A 22,885-nucleotide genomic window follows, 5' to 3' on the forward strand; every position below is an offset into this window, starting at 1 on the left:
TGTGGGCTTGCTTTACCTTATAAATCTCAAATAAAATGAAATGAAATGAATAAATAAATTCTAAAAATAAAAATATCTATAACAAAATATCACATTTATTTCAGATGCAAAATTTCATGATATAGTTTTTTTCCTTACACCAAAAGCAATTTTTAAACTTTTTTTAATGAATAAATTTAACACAATTCAGTGATGTTTACACTGTAAGAAATAAATGGAAAAACGGATAAACAGCTGTATTTTTTATTACAGTGTATGCATAAAACAAGAACAGCTATTTGCAAATGAGGACTTCGGACTATATGAGACATTTGGCCTGATCTGCAGAAATCTTTTTAGGCAAAAAAGGACTTTTTCAAATCTAGTCCATAATAAAACAAATGAATGAAAAACACTAAAACAATCACATTTCTGCCCAACACAAAGTCTCAATAGCTTTTGTCCTCATAGAACTCCTTGCTGTCAGTGTGATTGCTGGTCATGTGTTTATAGTTCCTGGCTTGTGTGGGTGTGTCTGTTTAGCCCTGTGTGTCAGATGACAGGAGTCACCAGAGTCCAACTGTACTCATCATACACAGTGCTGGATGACTGGCATTCCGTCAGATTTACTCTCTCTCTCTCTCGCCATTTGGGAATCACATACCCCTCCCTCCAATTTATCAGTGTTTATGTGTGTTTAACCTTGGTTGAAGAGTCCACGGTCGCACCCCTCTCCACAAGTTCCTCCACCAGCTCCACGTGACCCTCTTTGGCTGCTAGATGGAGCGCATTGAGTCCATTCTATGCACAGAGGGAGACGTGATCAATACGTTTTCCTGATTAATACAATCAGTACAGATTTGATATTAGGATACAATACAGAACAAGACAGCAACAAATTTTGCTCATGATAAATAATAGCAATATACAAGTTGCATTAAAAAACAGACTTTTGGAAGGGTCATTTTATAATGCTAGAATAAAAATGTTTCCTATACTAGATCTCTGAGATACATCCTCTGAGTTCATTAATTGGAGAATCGTTACGTATAGCTGAAAAAGATTAACTACAAAAAAATAAAGATTAATTATGGAAATTTCATGTTGAATATATTAGAACATAATATAGTATAACAATTTTATTTTATTTTATTTTATCTCTTGCTTGAAAATCCTATTTGTAAAGAACAATTATCACAGATTTACTATGGCTAAATTTGGCAACAGCCTTTTTTATATTTTAGTGCGATGACCAGAAAAATGTTCATTGTGAATTTTAGTCATTATGAAATATGTGATTTTCATTATATCATGTAAAAAGTCACTTATTAGTAAATCAAGCTTACATGTTTAAAAATGGAATTTTAGTGTTTAATCCATTTTTCTCAAGCTGTAAATAAGCATTCCCTTTATTCAAACATCACCACCTGTCTTAATTTACTAATGCACCTCATTCCGTGCTTGATGGGTAAATCATGACAGCTCTTGTGTAACGCAGTGTGGCTAACAATCAGACTTGTCATTAAAAGCAGAGAGAATTAACGAAATGCTAATCTCATTTATTTGGATAATGAACGCTGGAGGAGTTTTCACATCCGGAGAGAGAGATTCCGGTAAGAGTGGAAAGAAAAAAAAATAGATTAACCATGGGCAGATTATATTGCAATATCACTCAGCGAGGATTAGAAGAGTGGATTTGAGAGAAAACAGCATGGAATGCCCGTCCATTGTTGTACTGATGTGCTCATTACTGGTGACTCCAGATGACATCATAATGGATAATGTCATGGTCAAATCTATTATACATCATAGCAGAGGCAAATTCAGCACATTACATAATAATGGGGTCATAGCAACCCGATGACATTTGTCTCTGATGTCATTTCAGTCCATTTCAACTGAAAATTTGAATAAACTAATTAAATTATATAGGACTATTTTTTATTGTTACTAGTTTGACTAGACCCGTTACATAATTTTTTTTTTGCTATTTCACGTCCAGTTGCGTTTAATGTCAAATACAAAATAAATAAATAAACAGCACAATCACACTTTTCAAGGGAAATGTTTCATAAAAGGTTGTTTATATCATGTATCAGCATATATAATATTTCATTTGGACACATGGCAGTCAGACTTAGTGAAATGTGCCTTATTCTACAATCATAAAAAGTTTTACACCAAAAAATTTTTATTGTAACATTAAGGCACTTAAAACACTGTTTTTCTCTTTTTTTTCCCATGTTGGTTCCATGGCTCAAGAGTATTTGTTTGGCAGTTGGCACACCTTGCTAAAACCAACACTGTGAAGATGATTGGTTGGAGAGATTCCGGTAAGAGTGGAAAGAAAAAAAAATAGATTAACCATGGGCAGATTATATTGCAATATCACTCAGCGAGGATTAGAAGAGTGGATTTGAGAGAAAACAGCATGGAATGCCCGTCCATTGTTGTACTGATGTGCTCATTACTGGTGACTCCAGATGACATCATAATGGATAATGTCATGGTCAAATCTATTATACATCATAGCAGAGGCAAATTCAGCACATTACATAATAATGGGGTCATAGCAACCCGATGACATTTGTCTCTGATGTCATTTCAGTCCATTTCAACTGAAAATTTGAATAAACTAATTAAATTATATAGGACTATCTTTTATTGTTACTAGTTTGACTAGACCCGTCACTTACATTAAAACATTTTTTGCTATTTCACGTCCAGTTGCGTTTAATGTCAAATACAAAATAAATAAATAAACAGCACAATCACACTTTTCAAGGGAAATGTTTCATAAAAGGTTGTTTATATCATGTATCAGCATATATAATATTTCATTTGGACACATGGCAGTCAGACTTAGTGAAATGTGCCTTATTCTACAATCATAAAAAGTTTTACACCAAAAAATTTTTATTGTAACATTAAGGCACTTAAAACACTGTTTTTCTCTTTTTTTTCCCATGTTGGTTCCATGGCTCAAGAGTATTTGTTTGGCAGTTGGCACACCTTGCTAAAACCAACACTGTGAAGATGATTGGTTGGAAATTTTGCAGTTTGTGTCTGTGCCAAACCTCACTGAATGTATTTTGCATGTGGTATTTCCTGTAGATTCATAAAAGGACAATTTAATCATACACTCTCAGAAAAAAAGGTAAAAAGCTGTCATTGGCCTGATCTGCAGAAATCTTTTTAGGCAAAAAAGGACTTTTTCAAATCTAGTCCATAATAAAACAAATGAATGAAAAACACTAAAACAATCACATTTCTGCCCAACACAAAGTCTCAATAGCTTTTGTCCTCATAGAACTCCTTGCTGTCAGTGTGATTGCTGGTCATGTGTTTATAGTTCCTGGCTTGTGTGGGTGTGTCTGTTTAGCCCTGTGTGTCAGATGACAGGAGTCACCAGAGTCCAACTGTACTCATCATACACAGTGCTGGATGACTGGCATTCCGTCAGATTTACTCTCTCTCTCTCTCGCCATTTGGGAATCACATACCCCTCCCTCCAATTTATCAGTGTTTATGTGTGTTTAACCTTGGTTGAAGAGTCCACGGTCGCACCCCTCTCCACAAGTTCCTCCACCAGCTCCACGTGACCCTCTTTGGCTGCTAGATGGAGCGCATTGAGTCCATTCTATGCACAGAGGGAGACGTGATCAATACGTTTTCCTGATTAATACAATCAGTACAGATTTGATATTAGGATACAATACAGAACAAGACAGCAACAAATTTTGCTCATGATAAATAATAGCAATATACAAGTTGCATTAAAAAACAGACTTTTGGAAGGGTCATTTTATAATGCTAGAATAAAAATGTTTCCTATACTAGATCTCTGAGATACATCCTCTGAGTTCATTAATTGGAGAATCGTTACGTATAGCTGAAAAAGATTAACTACAAAAAAATAAAGATTAATTATGGAAATTTCATGTTGAATATATTAGAACATAATATAGTATAACAATTTTATTTTATTTTATTTTATCTCTTGCTTGAAAATCCTATTTGTAAAGAACAATTATCACAGATTTACTATGGCTAAATTTGGCAACAGCCTTTTTTATATTTTAGTGCGATGACCAGAAAAATGTTCATTGTGAATTTTAGTCATTATGAAACATGTGATTTTCATTATATCATGTAAAAAGTCACTTATTAGTAAATCAAGCTTACATGTTTAAAAATGGAATTTTAGTGTTTAATCCATTTTTCTCAAGCTGTAAATAAGCATTCCCTTTATTCAAACATCACCACCTGTCTTAATTTACTAATGCACCTCATTCCGTGCTTGATGGGTAAATCATGACAGCTCTTGTGTAACGCAGTGTGGCTAACAATCAGACTTGTCATTAAAAGCAGAGAGAATTAACGAAACGCTAATCTCATTTATTTGGATAATGAAAGCTGGAGGAGTTTTCACATCCGGAGAGAGAGATTCCGGTAAGAGTGGAAAGAAAAAAAAATAGATTAACCATGGGCAGATTATATTGCAATATCACTCAGCGAGGATTAGAAGAGTGGATTTGAGAGAAAACAGCATGGAATGCCCGTCCATTGTTGTACTGATGTGCTCATTACTGGTGACTCCAGATGACATCATAATGGATAATGTCATGGTCAAATCTATTATACATCATAGCAGAGGCAAATTCAGCACATTACATAATAATGGGGTCATAGCAACCCGATGACATTTGTCTCTGATGTCATTTCAGTCCATTTCAACTGAAAATTTGAATAAACTAATTAAATTATATAGGACTATTTTTTATTGTTACTAGTTTGACTAGACCCGTTACATAATTTTTTTTTTGCTATTTCACGTCCAGTTGCGTTTAATGTCAAATACAAAATAAATAAATAAACAGCACAATCACACTTTTCAAGGGAAATGTTTCATAAAAGGTTGTTTATATCATGTATCAGCATATATAATATTTCATTTGGACACATGGCAGTCAGACTTAGTGAAATGTGCCTTATTCTACAATCATAAAAAGTTTTACACCAAAAATTTTTTATTGTAACATTAAGGCACTTAAAACACTGTTTTTCTCTTTTTTTTCCCATGTTGGTTCCATGGCTCAAGAGTATTTGTTTGGCAGTTGGCACACCTTGCTAAAACCAACACTGTGAAGATGATTGGTTGGAAATTTTGCAGTTTGTGTCTGTGCCAAACCTCACTGAATGTATTTTGCATGTGGTATTTCCTGTAGATTCATAAAAGGACAATTTAATCATACACTCTCAGAAAAAAAGGTAAAAAGCTGTCATTTGGGCAATACCCTAAGGTACAAAAGTTAAAAAGAACATCTTTGTACATTATTTACCCCTAAATGATACATATTAATACATAAAAGTACATCTTAGTAAGTACCACTCCACTGACAGGGTGTATATATGACTAGATAAGGAATGTTTTTTTTATATAATTTTAAATAATGTTTTTTTTTTTTACATGCATGTTTCAACGGAAAATTTGAATAAACTAATTAAATTATATAGGACTATCTTTTATTGTTACTAGTTTGACTAGACCCGTCACTTACATTAAAACATTTTTTGCTATTTCACGTCCAGTTGCGTTTAATGTCAAATACAAAATAAATAAATAAACAGCACAATCACACTTTTCAAGGGAAATGTTTCATAAAAGGTTGTTTATATCATGTATCAGCATATATAATATTTCATTTGGACACATGGCAGTCAGACTTAGTGAAATGTGCCTTATTCTACAATCATAAAAAGTTTTACACCAAAAAATTTTTATTGTAACATTAAGGCACTTAAAACACTGTTTTTCTCTTTTTTTTCCCATGTTGGTTCCATGGCACAAGAGTATTTGTTTGGCAGTTGGCACACCTTGCTAAAACCAACACTGTGAAGATGATTGGTTGAAAATTTTGCAGTTCGTGTCTGTGCCAAACCTCAACTGAATGTATTTTGCATGTGGTATTTCCTGTAGATTCATAAAAGGACAATTTAATCATACACTCTCAGAAAAAAAGGTAAAAAGCTGTCATTTGGGCAATACCCTAAGGTACAAAAGTTAAAAAGAACATCTTTGTACATTATTTACCCCTAAATGATACATATTAATACATAAAAGTACATCTTAGTAAGTACCACTCCACTGACAGAGTGTATATATGACTAGATAAGGAATGTTTTTTTATATAATTTTAAATAATGTTTTTTTTTTACATGCATGTTTGCATTTGACTATGTTTGATTTAAAAAGAAATCAGTTTAATATGGACTTCACACATTTTAAGACTGAAGATCAATTAGCTTCAATATATTCTGTGATATCAGTGCATTGTTATGCCAGGGGTAATTTGTAAGGAATGGTTGAACACAGCAGTGCTGTGACAGTGGGAGGGTTTAGTTAAGCAGAAGGTACAGAAGGTCGGGAGTGGGAACAGCTGCCAGAGACACGCATGAGTAAAAAGGCTTTGATGTACTAGAAAGAACTGCTTGGCAGAGGACTAGCTGATAATGCTGACAATGTAGCATTTGTCAGGAATCAGTATGGCTCTCTATACATCATAACAACGCAATTTGTGCCCAGGCTGGACAAAAATTGAGGAAAGCAAAGTAAAAAAAAAGCATACACATTTCTAATAATCGGGATTATCCTCCACTCACAAAGCACAATCTACTAAGACTTTCTAAAGAGTTTGGAGCTAACACAGAGTTGACAGAACATGTCTCTTAAGCTGGAAAGAAGTTTATGGCTATACCCGCTTCCTGGAGAACCATGGACTTCAAATTCAGCTTTACTCAACAGATTTTATCGCAACAGATTCGATTAAATTCATATAAATACATAATTTAAATGGCTTGAGATGTAACAGTGTGCAAAACCTCCAATTGGTGAATTCATTTGAAATGCATTGTAAAAAAAGTATGAAATATGATGAGAAGAAAATAAATGAGAAGACATTGCAATTATTTCTTTGATTTTTACAACACTGAAATTCTGTTTCATGTAAAAAGTTACCTGGTTGCATGTGGAAATGTCCTGCCCGCTCTTGAGGAACTCCAGCACCTTTTCAACATTACCTGCCCTGGCTGCCCTCAGAAAGCTGGTGTTACTGTCCGACTGTTTATACAACACAAAGGAAAAACATTAGGAAACATCGGCACTAGTAAAAAACTGAAAGCAATATTCAAGTGATCAAATTCAATACGACTCATTTTACTTCCATAATGTGACATATTTCCAAGATATTAAACAAGAACAAATGGGTGTGATCTGTGACATTTCTGATAATATATCAGAAATATATTTGGGGTCAGTAAGACCGAATGGAATTGAAATGTAGTAATTATTTCTGAAAATTCATCTTTGCCATCACAGGAATAAATTAAATTTTTTAAATATAGGCTATTAAAACAGCAAGTTATTTTCATTTGTAATAATATTTCATAATATTACTGTTTTTATGCATCCTGGGTGAGCATAAGAGACTTCTTTCATAAACATTAAAAAAAATCTTACTGCCCCCAAATGTTTGAACAGTACTGTAAATATTTCTCATTTTCTCAAAGATTATGGTATGTGCTTAAGTCTCAGCGAGTATGTGAAGGTTGTGATTTCAGTGGGTGTATCTCCTTTTATCAGAATTGTGTTTGAATGTGACTCTGCTAAATATAGACAGCAAAACAGAATGAAGGCAGCTGACAAGACACACACACACACACAGAGAGAGAGAGAGAGATCTGCATGTGTCCATGGTTATGCACTGAAAGTCTTGCCATGTGAGGAAGAAAATTAATGCCAAGATTAAATTTCAGATTTGGCATCAACAAGCAAACATGTGTTGATTATACTACTTCAGAGCAATCGCTTTTAAAGCCTTTGGCATAAGAGTCACAACTGTGACAATAAAAACTGCATGTGCAATACCAACACAAAATCTGATTAATGAACACTACAGAGCAGGTAGAGAGTACAGGTACCTTTCAATTACCCTTCAAAAGCTACACAAAATTTATTAAAACATACAGACAGTATTGTTACGAAAATATGAAAACCTCTAAAGTCAAGCATTTTCAATAACGGAAGCGAGGTATTTATTTTAATCTTGTTACATTAGAACTGACAAGAGCATTGGTGCTAAGTTCTGGCAGCGGTATTTAAGATGCTAATGAACAGATCAGTAGCTCTCGGGTCATGTGGAGTGTGAAGCATTAATGTGTCAGGTCATCACAGACTATTGACCAAAATGTTTGAGACATGACCTCTGCTCCTTCTGAGATTTAGAGAGGTCACATCTTAACACATGCAGGATCTGAATAAGACCTATCCAATGGAAACAGACACTGTACATTTGTACAAGTTACACTCACACATGCTCCACTATTTGAGCTCATGTAAGCAACAAAAGTTCAAATCTGGTTCATGACATTTCCTGACCAAATTGTTCGCTTAAATTCTCATTAATTACACTTTTCATAGAAATAAAAGTGATACCACTGCTAATGAATACTTTTATATTAGTGGTGATCATTGTTACCTTTTTCTGAGGTAAGACATACTATACTATATTTGATAAAAATCAAATTAATTAAAATTAATTAAACCACCAAGTCTTGAAATACTGACTATAAAAACCCCTACCATATCAAACAGCTTTAATTTCCAGCAGGCTTTGTAGGTTAGTGCTGTTTTGATGCTGGTCAAACCAGCCAGGCCAGCATATAGCCATGCTGATGGCCAGGAAACCTTAGTTAGTGAAGCTAGTCAGTTAACATGGTCTTTCTGGTGATGCTAGTTGACCAAAGAAGTCTTGCTGGTTAAACTAGTTAAGAAGCCTATTGGAAGCTTTCCATCTTAAAGGGATAGTTCACCCAAAAATGAACATTCTGTCATAATTTACCCATCCTCATGTTGTTCTAAACCTGTATAACCTTTTGTAGAACACAAAAGAAAATCTTTTGAAGAGTGTTGTTGATAACCATGGGCCCATTGGTTTTCATTTTATGACCAAAAAAAAAAAAAAAAAAACCTGAAACACACTCACTATAATAAAGGTTCTTTATTAGTAACAATTGTTCCATGAAGAACTTTTAACATTCCATTACAGTAAAGGTTCTTTATAAAAAAAAATGTTCTTCAGATTATTAACATTATTAAAAAATAAATGGTTCTTATAAAAACTGTTCGTTTAATTAAGAATGATTCTTCTTTTGGCATCACTCTAAGAAAATCCTTTTGGAACCTTTATTTCCAAGAGTGCATTTCTCATGTTCCCCAGAAGAAAAAAAGTCATACAGGTTAGAGACGATGTGAGGGTAAGTAAATGATAAAAAAACAAAAAAAACAATAATAATAATTTTTGGGTGAGCTGTCCCTTTAAGTCAAGATCTGAGAAGTTGAAAATCCTTAATGAGATGTTAACTGCAATCACCATACAAAAAAAAAAAAGAGAGAGAACATTGAAAGTTGAATACATGTTCTGTATTACGATCCCAGCATAACAAACACAACTGGACTTTTCAGCAGGAAAATCACCTCAACAATTCTCTACTGAACCTGGATATTATTAAGATTGTCTTACCATGGTATCTGCCACAGAACTGTTGTAATGGTCCAGAGATGGATCACTTCCAATGGTCTGCAGGCCTTTACCTGAACCACATGCCTTACACATTGCCGCATTGCCCATGGTAAAGCTTAGCAAAAAAGCTGCACTACACTTTACATCAACCGAGTTTCCGCACTCACTGTGCCTCTTCCAGTGATAACCAACCACTGAACATCAAATCGCTCCCCGGGAGATTGATTCTTGCTCACATGCACTTAGCTTTATGGGTTTGCATTATCCTCAGTCTTCAGGTAGTACCCAGGAGCCCATTCAATTATCAGCTTCAGAGCATCTATCCAGCTAATGCGAAATCCCCCAAACTTTCATGTCTATCTTTCTCCTCAGGTCCCGAACACCATCTCTTATGTGCTCTCTCTGATCCCTGCCCCGTGTCTTCTGTGAGAATCTGCGTCCCGTATTGGCAGACGCCTTGGCTCTTGTCTCCTCTTCTTTTCCGGTCTTGTCTTTCTTCCCGCCTGGCTTCGTAACTGACAACTGCGGCCGTAAATGTGTCTCCCATTGCTATATCAGGCTGAATATCCACCCCGTCCAGGATCCAGGGCTGGGTTATTTTTAACCCCTCCAGGCCCAAGCAGCAATGTGACGGAGCAAGGGACAGCAAGGGGCAATCCTACTGGGGAAGAGCCAGCTGGGAAACCTGTCCTTTTCCTCCTGAGGGCCAGGAATGTGCATCCACCGGGACAACTGAGGAAGAGGGCGTTATTTACAAAAACCCTTGGTTGGTTGTCATACCATCCATACCAAATACCATACATTTGGAGGACTATGTAAATCGTGGAACATCATCTAAAAGAGGTTCTCATCCTCAAGTAAAAGCTCTTCCAAAATGGTTTAACACCACATAAATCCAATTAAAGATTAAACAGCTATAGCAATGGCTACAGAATCAGACCAAATGGCATCAAGGCATCAGCGTCTGTGGGTCATCTCTGGTCTCAAGGCAGTCCGCATTGACCAGACTATTCAGCATTTGGTTGACTTCCACTACGGACATAATGACCTGCCATTGACTGCCCTGATCAATGCCATGCCCCCAGTTAACCAACCTACTATGGGTTTTACTACAGTTAATGGGGCAATAATGACAAACGTGTTTAAACAGTAAGGAACTCATCATAATTAGCCTTTAAAAACAAAGCATAGTGAACTCTATGTACAAGTACAGCTGAGAATGTAAAGTAGCTTGAGGCATCTCTATTTATATTTACAAATTTATTTCACTGTTGTAGACTAATATACAAAAATGTGGGTAACACTTATAAGGTTCATTAGTTAACATTAGTTAACTGCATTAGCTAACATGAACTAAGATTGAACAATACTTCTACAACATTTATTAATCTTAGTTAATGTCAATTTCAGCATTTACTAATGCATTATTAAAATCACAAGTTGTGCTTGTTAACATTAGTTAATGCACTGTGAATTAACATGAACTAACAATGAACGACTGTATTTTTATTAACTAACATTAACAAAGATGAATAAATTCTGTAATAAATGTGTTGATCATTGTTCGTTCATGTTAGTTAATACATTAACTAATGTTAACAAATGACACCTTATTGTAAAGTGTTACCAAAATGTGTAATTCTCAGGAAAGATTAAAACAAATTATTTCCTCATGCTTACCCAGGCTGCATTTATCTAATGAAAAATACACAAATAATGTGAATATACTATTATAGTTTAAATGAACCATTTCTACTTTATTATATTTTAAAATGTAATCTATTTATTGCAAAGCTGCATTTTCAGCAGACATTACTCCAGTCACATGACCCTTCAGAAATTATTCTAATATGCTGATTAACACAGTGAACTGTTTTTGTTAGAAACAGAAATCTTTATAAATGCAAAATTAAAAACATTTTTAAATGCATCCTTGCTATATAAAATAATTTTGTCCCAAAAATTTTATATATTTGTAAAATATAACTAGGCTTTCCCATTTAAAATAATAGTAATATTTTTCAGGAACTAACGTTATAAAAACACTATAAAATTGTATATTGTACTATTTACATGTAAATTATGTTATACGTGAAAATTTCCACATGCAAATTCTAATTCTATGTAAATATTCTCCGCTTCTTATGTATCTCACATACAGTATAATAACCTGCTAAGATTTCTAGTTTCATAGGCATTTAAAAACACTGTAATGATGACACTGCCAGTCAAGTAGTTATAGGTTGCAGAAGGCCATCCAGGTCAAATAGCATAACACATTAAGTCTGTTTTATGACACATTTGTGCTGACAAGACAAACACTTTTACTCCCATCAACACTGTTGCTTTTTCAACCCTTTCCAACCTCTCTTTAGAGGTGATGGATATTTCATGAATGATTCATTCATTGCGTCCGTCACTTGACGAATGAACAAGACTCTGGAGGTGAAGTAGTCATTTGTGTTTCTCATAATTTACCATGGCTGCATTATAATTATTTCCTGATTTGAATATGATCAAACATTTTATGTGAATGTGTACAGGGAATTTTGCGATTGAAAATATAACATTTTAAAGGGATAATTCACCCAAAAATTAAAATTCTGTCATTAATTACTCACCCTCATGTCGTTCCAAACCCATAAGACCTTTGTTCATCTTTGGAACAAAAATTAAGTTATTTTTGATGAATTCTGAGAGCTCTGTGACCCTCCCACAGCAAGGATACTACCATGATCAAGGTCCAAAAATGTAGCAAGGACATCGTTAAAATAATCCATGTGACATCAGTGGTTCAACCGTAATTTTACGAAGCTACGAGAATACTTTTGTGCGCAAAGAAAACAAAAATAAGTACTTTATGCAACAATTCATCTCCTCCGCGTCACCCTGGCGACATTTTGGAGAGTATCCACTGAACGTAAACAACGTATGCAGCAGCACACGGAAACGTTGTTTTCATTCAGATCAAAGACTAACCAACGTAAACAACGTATCCGCGTGGCGCAGCTGACACAGAACAGCATACGTTTTTTACGTTCAGTGGATACTGTCCAAAATGGCGCTATAGGTGTTAATTTGTGTTCCGAATATGAACGAAGGTCTTACGGGTTTGGGATGACATGAGGGTGAGTAATTAATGACAGAATTTTTATTTTTGGGTGAACTATCCCTTTAACTCTGTTAAAATGCATAAAAAGAATGACTGAAGATTTGTTCATTTTGCTGAACAAGATTGAACAAGGTGGTAAATATCACTACTTCTTGGTTGTTTCTCACTATAAATTAATATATTTTAACTGAATAAAATAAAATGAATAAATCAGCCATTAAAAAAAATCTAATCTTTGATACAGTAAAACATTTTCAAAACTTGGAAGTGCTTAGCAGATTGCAAGAACAAAACTAAAGCATACATGAGTTATATCAAAAGGTTATGTCATCTCATATGTAGCCAATGAGATTTTGCACTCTAGAGACAAATCTGCATACAGGATGATCCTATTTCCTAAGCCTCTTCCAGTATCTGTGCTCTGAAACAGGTGCGGAACAGCTGACTACAGGATTTATCCCCGGAGCTCATCTGCAGCGCAAAAATACTAAAATGCAACCATACAAATTTGCATTAATTATTATATACTGCAGGTAACAGTGGTGATAACTTTCTGTACACAATTGAGAATTAAAAATTATTATTAATAATAAAGAAACCATAAAGGCAAGTTATATAAAACAAAAGTAAAATCAAATATTTTTTTAAAATAATTCGATTTTGCATTAACTTCTGCTAACACTGAAAGAACAAAAACGAACAATTCACATAGAATAAATACAGATTAAAATATGAAGAACAGCAACTGGATTACTAGATGCTACATTTGGATATTATGAAATAAACTATTTTAAATAGTATTAGGGCTGTGTGTGATTACACTTTCTAGACTTTGCAATGATAAATGTAAAGATTTTGACATTAAATGATCGCAGAATTCTTTAAACCGACACATGTGATAGGTCAGCTGTATCCGAGCTGGCACATATGAATTTGAGTTTTTTTGAATTGAGGTTTTTAAGTGTTAGTATACCTTGTGTTTGCGCTCTGCTCTCTCTCTGTGTTTCTTGCGTCTCTCTCTGGCTTTTACGAGAGCCTTTATCTCAGGAGGTTGTTCCAGCTCCCGTGCCTTTTTCAGGTGTGCTGCTGCATGTGCCATGATGACAAACCACAGCCGCCACAGAAACCGTGCACAGGTTCTCCTATATCACTTCAGATGTGAAATAGTCCCATATGGTTTAAAGCAAATGTTGGGGTCCTTGTTCTGCTTTTCCCAATGGCTCCTTTGAATAAGGTGATAATGGACACACTGTGCCAGTGTCCTCCCACAATTCACTCTGAATAACTCTTTAGACTAAACTACTCTGATCCGCTGTGAATTCCCTCTTCAGTGCAGTTTGTTGTCTCTTTTTTCCCCTACAGAGAGTTACTCCAGTCTATTGGTTGGCTGAAGAGAGAAAAGCCTCACTTGCTGAATCTGAATATATATCGCCATGTGTGAACTAGGGACAAGAGAGAGAGAGAGAGAGAGAGAGAGAGAAAGGACCTGTCTGTCCAGATGTAGAGGCATCCAGCTATATTCCAGCTGTAGGATTGAGTGTGTGTGTGTGTACTTCACAAATGTGCGTGTATAAGAATAGAGACACAATTAAAAAGGGGCAACTGTAAGCCACATATACAAATCTACCTGGAGGGGAATGGTACGCTCCAACACACAGCTACTGTAGTCAAAGACCCAACTGCTTCAAAAAGGCACTTAAACCTGAAGGATGCTCCAGTGGGATTGTACTATAAATCCCCCTGAATTTGATGGTATCTGCTAAACTACTGCTGATGCTATGGAGAAAGGAAACTATTTCTTAGTAGGATCTCACTTAATCTCTGACTCTCAGAGTCTAGAATAGATAGTCTCAATAACTACAGTATTGATGTAATTAAAAAAATACTTTTAAAAGTGACAGTAACGATTACAAAAGATTTATTTTCCAAATAAATGCTTTCTTTCACAAGGTCAACATTTACTCGTATTACTATACTTGTGAGGACATTTGGTCCCGATAATGGAGTGAATACCAGTAAACACATACTGCAACAGTAAGTGTTTTCTCGGTCAAAATACTTCTACACCACCTCTTGGATTGCAAAAGTAACTACACCTCAGTAATTTAGACCTCAGCACACTGACACCTGCTGGTTAAATCGCACGCTATAAGAGATCCATACATCTACCACTGTGTGTGAGTCCTTCAGGTAAGACCTAAGACAAGCACTGAACACTAAGATCTCTGTAGTTTGATGTACTGTAGTTTGTTTATATATTAACCATAGTTATGGTGTTGTAAGAGCATAGTAGGAACAGGTGAAACCATTGATGCCACTTCACTATCATGGTTAGAACAATGGAATTATGATTTCTATAGGACAGACTATAAAATATGTGGTCACACTTTATTTTAAGGCTTAATTCTCGCTATTAACAAACTATTAATTATAACTTTTGTTTCAATAAATTCCTAATTTGCTGTTTATTAATAGTTAGAAAGGTAGTAGTTACATTTAGGTATTGGGTAGGATTAGCGACGTAGAATATGGTCATGCAGAATATGTGCTTTAAGTACTAATAAACAGCCAATATGTTAATAATAGGCATGCTAATAAGCAACTATTAATAGTGAGAATTGGCCCCTATACTAAAGTGTTACCATATAAGTTACAATGAACAATATTTTTGTTCAACTGTCTTAGTTATTAAAAAAAAAAATCAGATTTTACACTTTTCATAAATAGGGTTGTCATACTTTTAAAACTCATTCTTTTATTATTTTCAGAAAAGAATATCACACAAATCATGCACTGTTTTTTATCAATATAAAATATTTTTATACATATTTTTGTCCCCCCTTAATTGAATTCATAGTAGACAACAAATTAATCTACACTACTCTCATTTGATTTATAAATATGAGTATTTTAACAGGTTTTAAACAAAACAACTCTGAAATGCAAGCCCTATTTCCAACTCTATTCTTGTAAAGTGCCATTCCACCACTTATAAATTATTTAATATGAATCAAAAACATTTTTTTTACTACAGATGGTGCTAGATTACAGTAAGACATTGTCATCCTTAACAAGCACTGCATCTCATGTTATTGATGTTGTAAAAGCAACAGACTGAACAGCAGCAGAATCTGTTCAGATGCAAAAAAAAAAATCTATAAAACATTGATCCTTTATGACAACTGATAGTCTCCAGAGTACAGCAAGAGCTGTGTAACTAAAACAGAGACAGACTTACACAGAAAGCAGGGCAAAGATGGGCCATCAATCAAGTTCCTTTAACCTGAAGGTTAGACCCAGTCAACCAGAGTACAATAAGCTGTTTCAGTGTTACTCAACATACAGAATCTATAAAACAAACATTTTTGCCACAATGCTAGAGAACTGTGATTGGTCGCCAGTATGTTGCTATATGCAGTTGTATTTGCGAGTATGACCTTGATGATGTAGCAGATAAAGATCAGGCTGTAAGACTGCTGTAAATATGTTAAGAACACCACACCGCAAGAGAGATGTTTGACATATGGTTCATTTGAGCTTGAAAAGGTCTTGTCATGCTGATAAATGGACAAGCAGAGGACAGGATCAATACAGTGATAAACATGAGCAGTGTATGCAGAGAGGCGCCAGGTCTCAGATATCTGTGTGGAGAGAGCAATGCTCCCAGGGGAATACAAGTTATCATCATCTCTGCACTTATTGAACATCATTACTCAGGATGCTTATGTTTCGCCAATCACAGCTGCTGTGACTGGCAAATTGTGCTGTGTCAGAGGCCTGCACTAAAAACAACGAGAGCTTTTTTATGTGTACGCAAGTAATTTTGCAAATTATTTTTATCCAGAGAGACTTAAAAATAAAGGTTCTAAAAGGGAGGTTTTTGCAATGCCATAGAAGTACCATTTTTGGTTTACCAAAGAATCCATTTTTTTCTTAGTGTAAAAAACTTTTTTTTTTTAATAATGTGTAGAACCTTTTTCCAATACAAAGAACCTTTTGTGCAATGGAAAGTTTCCATGGATTTTAAAGGATCTTCATGGAATCATCACTGCCAACTAAGAAACTTTGTTTTTAAGAGTGTACAATATTCACGACAGGGATGATATATCAAAACTGTAACATCGGCAACATGGAAACATCGCCACTAAAAGTGAATGATGACAATTGAAATTCCAAAAATTAGAGTTTATGTGTGTATAGTGTGTTGATGAACAACGAGAGCTTTTTTATGTGTACGCAAGTAATTTTGCAAATGATTTTTATCCAGAGAGACTTAAAAATAAAAGTTCTAAAGGGAGGTTTTTGCAATGCCATAGAAGTACCATTTTTGGTTCCCCAAAGAAGCCATTTTTTTCTTAGTGTAAAAAATATTTTTTTTATATAATGTGTAGAACCTTTTTCCAATACAAAGAACCTTTTGTGCAATGGAAAGTTTCCATGGATTTTAAAGGATCTTCATGGAATCATCACTGCCAACTAAGAAACTTTGTTTTTAAGAGTGTACAATATTCACGACAGGGATGATATATCAAAACTGTAACATCGGCAACATGGAAACATCTCCACTAAAAGTGAATGATGACAATTGAAATTGCAAAAATTAGAGTTTATGTGTGTATAGTGTGTTGATGTGTTAGTCAGTGTGTACGGTCATAGCGGAGTCTGCACTTTTTGACTTACATCATCTAAAATCTATTCAGTCTTGAAGCTCTTACAGTGTTTGTTATTAAGCCATTAGTCAACACATCGATCTTTCATAAAAGCTCACTCACAGTCAACCCTCAATCCTGTTTCTCTGCACAGATCCATCACTTTAATGCACTCGATGTAGAGGCATGAAATGCAGCAATATTGAAATATTTGGCCGATACAATAGCCAGTAGTTATTATGACCAATAACCAACATAATGTCTGATATTTTAAAGAAAAAAAGGTATTTACACTCCAATACAGAACATGCTGCAGATTAAATCAATGCATTAAAACATAAAAATTAGGATTGTTAATAAAAAAGTAATCTGCAAGGATGGGTTAAAATTAATCAAAAGTGACAGTAAAAGACATTTTTCTGTAAATGCTGTTCTTTTGAACTTTATATTCCTCAAAGAATCCTGAAAAAAATTTAGCATGGTCTCCACAAAAATAGCAGCACAACTGTTTTTAACTGTTACAACAATAAGAAATGTTTTTTGAGCACCAAATCAGCATATAAGAATGATTTCTGAAGGATCATGTGACACTGAAGACTGGAGTAATGATGCTGAAAATTCAGCTTTGCCATCAAAGGAATACATAACATTTTAAAACATATTAAAATAGAAAACAGTTATTTTAACCTGTTTAACAATATTAGTATTTTTACTATATTTTGATCAAGTAAATGCAGCCTTGGTGAGCATAAGAGACTACTTGATCAAATAAATCTAAATAAATGAACTTTGGCATTATAAATGGTGATTCTTTCAAAAACATATTACAGATTCCAAACTTTTGAACTGTAGTATAGCAGAAAAGATGACTGTTTAGTATATTTGAAAACTAGCACAAAGAAACAGTATACTATTTATAAACTTAATATTATCTGCTTTCAACAAAACGTTTTTGTAAAATGATTACTAAACATTAATACTGGCTAATGCCAATACAGTCACAAATATGTCTTTCATTCCTATTTAAAAGCATTGGTGTAAACACATACTAGTTTTAAAGACTCAATAATGACTGACACACACACACACACACACACACACACAGCCATTTACAAACACCTGGCACAGTCTCGACCCTTAGTGAGCTACCTGCCTAGACAGCATTTTTGGCATCATATAGGCACAATCCCAATGTCTGAAACGGTAGCCAACAAATTATGCTGTCTCCAAAAAAAGTCTCATTTTGGCCAGAGACAGCAACTCTTACACATACACAACTCTTACAAGATTCCTATTAGTAGTCTAGCTGTTGACAGGACATTATTTCTAGTAATACTATCACAATAAGTATAAATGTGCTAAATGTAATATTTCTCAGTATTTCTCTCAGAACGATTCTCTTATCTCTATTCCTGTATATCTTGTCAGTTGAGTTGATAATACATTTCTTAGATGCTACATCAACATCCTACTAGATTTGTTGTAAGTCCTCTCTGCATTTGCATCTAGTATAGCTCCCACTGTTCACCTTATTAACTACAGCCCCTAGTAAACATGAAGGCAACCCCGTTCTTTCTTTCCTTCTCTCACTCGCAAGTGTAAATGCCATGCAGCTGTCAGTGAAACAGCTTCACTTCTTCCAGACACAGGGCTGAAAATTCTCACTATTAGAGAATTTGCTTCACATTTCATTATATCATCAAGACACTGGGCGGAAACCTCTCTCTGCTTTCAAATGTCACTGTAGAAATAAATAGATCAATGATCACAGACTCAGCTCATATCAGTAGAGACCACACCCAATCACAAACACTGACAGATGCACAGAGAGAGAAAGAGGGCAGTCGCTGAGGGAGAGCGAGAGAAAGTCGCATAAAAGGCGAGAGATGAAAGAAGAAGTGTCATGACAGAAACAAGAGAGTGAGAAATGCAAATGCACTCCAAAGAAAAACACCCTTGTAGAATTCACTTTGCTCAAAACAACACTATGCTCTTCGAGTACACTGTCCTAAAATGTCCTACCACTAACAATTTGTCGTCTTTTGTTGCAATACAAAAATGATATATATACGCTATATGGACAAACGTATTGAGACACCCCCTTCTAATGAACAGGTTTGACTGCTTTAGTAATTTCAATGAGTACAAATCTTAATGTTTAAGCATATAATAATATTCTAGGGAATTGTGTGCTTCTAATTTTATAGCAACAGTTTGGACAGGACCCTTTTCTCTTCTAACATGACAATACCTCTGTGTATAATGCAAGGTTCAAAAAGAAATGATTGATTCAGTCAGTGTGGAAGAACTTGACTGGTCTGCATAAAGCCAAGTCCTAATCCCAGCTGAACACCTCTGGTGTGACTTTAAATGCAGACCTTGAGCCAAAAACTCATCACCAAACACCAATGACTTGTACATACACTATATGGACAAAAGTATTGGCACACTTCTTTAGAACAGAAAATGCACTTCCAAAACTGTGGCAACAAAGATGGAAACACATTTCATGTATTTAAAAGTGTATTTCCATCTCTGATGCAACAGTTTAAAATGACTGTACCTATAAGTACAAGTCATTGGTGCTTACTACTACATCCTATCATACTGCTCTATAATAGACTATGACTTTGTCATCTACACCAACAGCATGAACCATTCACTCACTGCTTTAGTGTCTGAATCCTCTTAAATTAACTTAGAGTGTCTGAAAGAAAGAAAACACGTTTACAGAAATCAAATAGCAGTAAGCCTGGTGACTCTGAATCCAGAAGCTTCTTATTCTTAGCCCAGCTCATTTGATTCTGCATGTACTCTGGAGGAAAGGAAGGACACGTGCGGTGAAAACGAATGCGACTGGAAGATATGAAACTGAATGCACTATAATTCGATTTGAAGTTGCTAGTTCCCAGTTAGGGCTTCTATCTCACTCGCTCTGCTGGTCTGGGTTTAGCTTAGTCACTTTCTTTCGAATCAGGTGGTTCTTGGACAGAGTAAACTGCAAAATGGACAAGAATTTATGCAGAAAGCCAAAAGTCTGGACAAATGTCACTGATGTCTTAATGACCACATGTCAGTTCAGTTCAGGAAGAAGAATCCATAGACACCACATTTCCTATTGGATTGAAAATAGCCTGTTTGTAAGTATCAGTTTAATAAGCATTTGATTTATATGGCTTTTTCATACAACAGTACCACATTTTTTACATTTCAGGGATGTATTTCTCAAAAGCAATCAGGATGTTACAAAACAGTAAGATTGATTTAATATTTTTGAAAAGGAATCTTGTATGCTCACAGAAGCTGCATTTATTTGATCAAAATATAGTAAAACTAGTAACATTGTGAAATATTATTACAAATTAAAATAACAGTTTTCTATTTTTAAATTATTTTAAATATAATTTATTCCTGGCAAAGCTGAATTTTCAGCATCATTACTCAAGTCTTCAGAGTCACGTGATCCTTCAGAAATCATTCTAATATGCTGATTTGCTGCAATTATTATCAATGTTGAAACCATGCTACTTTACATTTTTAGGAAAACCATCAAAAATGTTCAGGAATCTTTGATGAATATGAGGTTCAAAAGAACAGGTTATGCCATTGTCAGGCAGAATTAAGTTGGCAAAGCACGTAATTTGAAGTCACATGATTTATTATTTATCAGTTGTTTTAGGGAGTGGCTCTTTCCACTACAATAGATCTGATATTTTAGTAACCACCTCACATGACTGCAGAACATATCCTCTGCATCCAAATCACATTATGACAGTGTGTGGGAAAAGATATGTTTTGAAAATTCAATCATTTAAAATCTTGATACCTGATGCAATTGAGATCCCTTTCAGCTTTAAAATGGCAAATACCAATTCCATTTTAAAGCTGTAATTTTATGCCAGATAATTAATCTCTATGATATATACTCTACTATCAATTTTCAAATAAGTTAAATGCTATTAACTTCAGCATCACCTTTGAAAAAGTGAAGGTGTGTATTGAAGGATTGAGAAAAAGCGACAGAGGGAAAGAGAAAGAAAGAAAGGATGGATCAATAAAAGTATGCAGACAGCAGACGGGACAGCAATCACATCAGAGCATCAGCAAGCCTCTGTAAACACACTCTACTCAATTAGCTCTCTGGGAAGGGCAGGCTATTGTGTATGTATGTGTGTGTGATGAGCCTTGCCCTCTCCTTATAGATGCTTTCAAGTAGCATGCAGCATAGGACATTACCTTGGCAGACACGTAATTCTCGGGACGCTTTCCATCAGTTAAGGTGTGTGAGGTGAACCTGTATTTGGCTTTATATGTGCATAGAGTATTTCCATCACTTCTACTTAATCAGGAGAATCAACCTAAAGACTAAGGCAAATGACTATTTGTTTATTCATCCTTCCAAGGGCTTGGAAACCATTTCAAATTTCGACTTTTTAGAAGACAATCTTTACTTCTCAAGGACCAGTTCCTTAATGCATCCACCACATCTTTCAAATTGTTCCTAATCCATCCACCCATCTGTTTTTCACCCGTCCTCAAGCTGTCATTGATCCATTTTCCACTCTTGCGGGAAGTCCTGATTGGTGTTTCATAAATATTTTAACATATGAGATGCATTTCCATGTCCCATACTCTCACCCTCACCCCTCCGTTCATTTTGGTCTACACTCTTAAAAATAACGGTGCTTCAAAAGGTTCTTCAAGCGATGCCATAGAAGAACCATTTTTGGTTCCACAAAGAACCATTCAGTCAAAGGTTCTTTAAAGAACCATCTGTTTCTTACCTTTTTGTAATCTGAAGAACCTTCTTTTGCCATAAAGAACCTTTTGTGAAACAGAAAGGTTCTTCAGATGTTAAAGGTTCTTTAAGGAACCATTTAGACAAAAAGGTTTGAGGATCCCTGTTCTATGGCATCGTGAAGCACCTTTATTTTTAAGAGTGTATTTTGCTTTTGCATTTTCTCAAAATTATTTTTTTTTATCATGCATTGAGCCAGAAATCTCCACTTCAGTAGCACATACATACACTAAATTGTACAGTTTTATTCCTGTCTATATTATGAAAGTATTATGAGGGATTTGTTTTATCTCATTTGCTTGATTTACATAACATTTATATAACTTAACAATACATTTATATATTTAAAAATATGTCATATTTAACCAGTGTTGGGGAGTAACTAGTTACATGCAATGGAATTTACGTAATTTAATTACAAAATAAATGTAACTGTAATCTGTTACAGTTACTGAGAAAAAAGTATGTAATTACTTAATTACAGTTACTTAAGAAAATGTTAACAATTACAAAGGGGGTTACATCTGAATACTTTCACACACATACAGATTTTATTTATTTCTTTCCCAAACTGCATTGACTGCTCTAAAATATGAGACACCAATGTTTCAGGAGTTTAGGACACAGAATAGGTCGCATGCTTATTTGATAACTGTTTTATTTCCTATTTGGGTGTGTGTGTATTCTTTATTTTTTAAGATTAAGTTGTTTTTTTCCAAAACATTGTTAGATACCAGTGTTTCCTGTCATAGCTATGCAAAGATTT

At 34.8% G+C, this 22,885-nt stretch overlaps 1 protein-coding gene across 1 annotated transcript in view; it reads right to left on the reverse strand.

Moving 5' to 3' along the window:
* Positions 1 to 14,080, reverse strand: part of LOC107742502 (ankyrin-2-like) — a 55,237-nt gene extending 41,157 nt beyond the window's left edge. Inside the window, exons 1-3 of the mRNA XM_016555490.1 lie at positions 13,646 to 14,080; positions 6,998 to 7,099; positions 3,521 to 3,619 (exon numbers count right to left, since the gene is read on the reverse strand). Of these exons, the coding sequence (XP_016410976.1) occupies positions 3,521 to 3,619; positions 6,998 to 7,099; positions 13,646 to 13,771 (327 nt within the window). The 5' untranslated portion in view covers positions 13,772 to 14,080. The remainder of the gene's footprint in view (positions 1 to 3,520; positions 3,620 to 6,997; positions 7,100 to 13,645) is intronic.
* Between the last annotated feature and the right edge of the window lie 8,805 nt (positions 14,081 to 22,885).

The sequence above is a fragment of the Sinocyclocheilus rhinocerous genome, unplaced genomic scaffold (genome assembly GCF_001515625.1).
Source record: "Sinocyclocheilus rhinocerous isolate Xijiao unplaced genomic scaffold, SAMN03320098_v1.1 scaffold496, whole genome shotgun sequence".
Taxonomy (NCBI): Eukaryota; Metazoa; Chordata; class Actinopteri; order Cypriniformes; family Cyprinidae; genus Sinocyclocheilus; species Sinocyclocheilus rhinocerous.